Below are 2,066 nucleotides of genomic sequence, written 5' to 3'. Positions count from 1 at the left end.
TTTAAATTTTTTATCCAGTAGAATTTATTGAATTATAATAACATAATCTTTATTTCATTGGTTTATTTATTTTAATGAAAACATGCATGATATTTAAAAGTTTTGTCTAAAACGTAATAGATAAGATTGTAAATTTGGGAAACAAGTATATACATGTAAATATAAGTATAAAAGACATTGTATACAAGAATTTTTATTGCATGTATGTTAAATATTTAATTACAATATATTTCATAAACATAGTATCAACAAAAAAGAAAAACAACACATTATTTTGCTTTGTAGATAGCAGAGAAGAAGGAAAAAGCTCAAGTAGAACAGGACAGGAAAAAAGCAGAATTTAAAGCTGGTCATCATATTGGTGTAAGTGATATTGTAAAATTGCATGACTATCACCATATTATGAGTAATATTAATAAGTTAAAATTTGCTGATCATCATATTGGTGTAATTATAATAGATAAACTCTACTGGTTGTTCCCTTAATGTAAGCTGAAAGGAAATATAACTCTGCATGTTATCATCATGGTGTAATATCCACCATAAATATTGCTGTTGTTTGACTGATATAAAAAATATTATATTAATCTTGAACACTGATGGTCAACAGTTTGATTTTAAGTAGCACTAAAGTAATCACTGTTGTTAACACTTTGTAAAATCCTTCTTAAATATACTGATCATCACTCTGATATAAAGAATATTATTTATTTTCAACATGGCTTAAAGACAGCAGGACATCTTGATGTAGGATTTTGACATTAGTACATTTATATTATGGTTTTATTTTGACAGTAATACATTTATATTATGGTTTTTATTTTGACATTATATAGCACAAACTGCATTATTAATGAGTATGGTCATAGAGTGTATTTAAACTTGTCATCAACATACTTCTCATTGTTAAGTAAGTTGATCTGAAGAGTAAACTAGGATCTTCATAGTTATGTCTTCAAACAGCTCAGTGGACGAGAGATGTTTACATTCAACCCTGACTTGGCTTTAGAAGGCCAGATGGATGAAGATGAGGCAGCATATGACCTACTTCCTCGGGAAGATATTGAGGTATTAATATTTAGTCTATTATCAAGGTATGAGGGCTTGTTATGCATGTTCTTTCATTTCTTAAGACTTTTCATGGAAATTTAACAACAACAAAAAGTTGTTATGGAAACTTGCTTACTTAAACCATGCATGTTTTATCCATAATACAGTATCATTTGGTATGATAGTGTCTCTTCAAAGAGAAAAAGAAGTTGTACAGTAAAACATTTATATATTATTATTCTGCCTCTACATTACAGGCTATGGTGTCACAAGGATATTGGAAACATTCTCTTAATACAAAAAAACAATATAATTGTAATCTTTTTTTACCTAACATCAATGTCACTTAAATCTGAATTTAAAGAAATCCCAAGCATCAGGATAATATGCGATTCACAAGTTGGTTCAATCATATTGGGACCAGCTAAGTACCAGTGAGTTTCATCATTTTCTGTTTGAATAGGACAAAGTGCCAAAATATTATTAAATATAAAAAATAGAATATAAAATAGAAATATTACAATGCATATCACTTGAAGAAAACTTTCCAACAGCAGTTGATTAATACCAGCAAACTTGGTTGTTAGTGTGATACATCAGTGAACAATTTTGTGTCTGTTGTACCTGGGAAATTGAAAATTGATATTAAAAGACTTTTATAGTTTTGGAGGAAATGAAAGTAATCTTCCAAACTTAAACTCAATCCAGTAGTTTAAAAATAAATATATATATTAATTTCCTTCGAGTGCTAAAAACTTAAAATTAAAACCTCTTGTTTAAAATATTTTATGAAAAATGTATCAAATAATGAAAAATATTAAAAAAATATGGATATTGTATCAAAGAAAGAACATTGGGTGTTTAATGGGACAGTTTACAGGCACTGTAAATGTTGAGTGAACTTTGCTGCATAGAATGTGAAGTTTTAAGTCAAGTTCTATAAAAGTTAATTATTTATTAAGAATCAGTCCCAGCTCCAGATTTTCTTAACTAGAGGGGGGGGGGGCAGTAAAACA

General features: G+C 28.3%; 1 protein-coding gene across 1 annotated transcript in view; it reads left to right on the top strand.

Moving 5' to 3' along the window:
- LOC106460414 (zinc finger CCCH domain-containing protein 15-like) overlaps window positions 1-2,066 on the top strand; it is a 49,447-nt gene that overhangs the window by 41,588 nt on the left and 5,793 nt on the right. Inside the window, exons 8-9 of the mRNA XM_013920108.2 lie at window positions 286-363; window positions 964-1,068. Coding sequence (XP_013775562.1) covers window positions 286-363; window positions 964-1,068 — 183 coding nt within the window. The remainder of the gene's footprint in view (window positions 1-285; window positions 364-963; window positions 1,069-2,066) is intronic.

This window comes from Limulus polyphemus, unplaced genomic scaffold, assembly GCF_000517525.1.
Source record: "Limulus polyphemus unplaced genomic scaffold, Limulus_polyphemus-2.1.2 Scaffold766, whole genome shotgun sequence".
Taxonomy (NCBI): Eukaryota; Metazoa; Arthropoda; class Merostomata; order Xiphosura; family Limulidae; genus Limulus; species Limulus polyphemus.
Note: the sequence above shows the minus strand (reverse complement) of the source record. Positions and strands in the feature narration are given on the sequence as shown.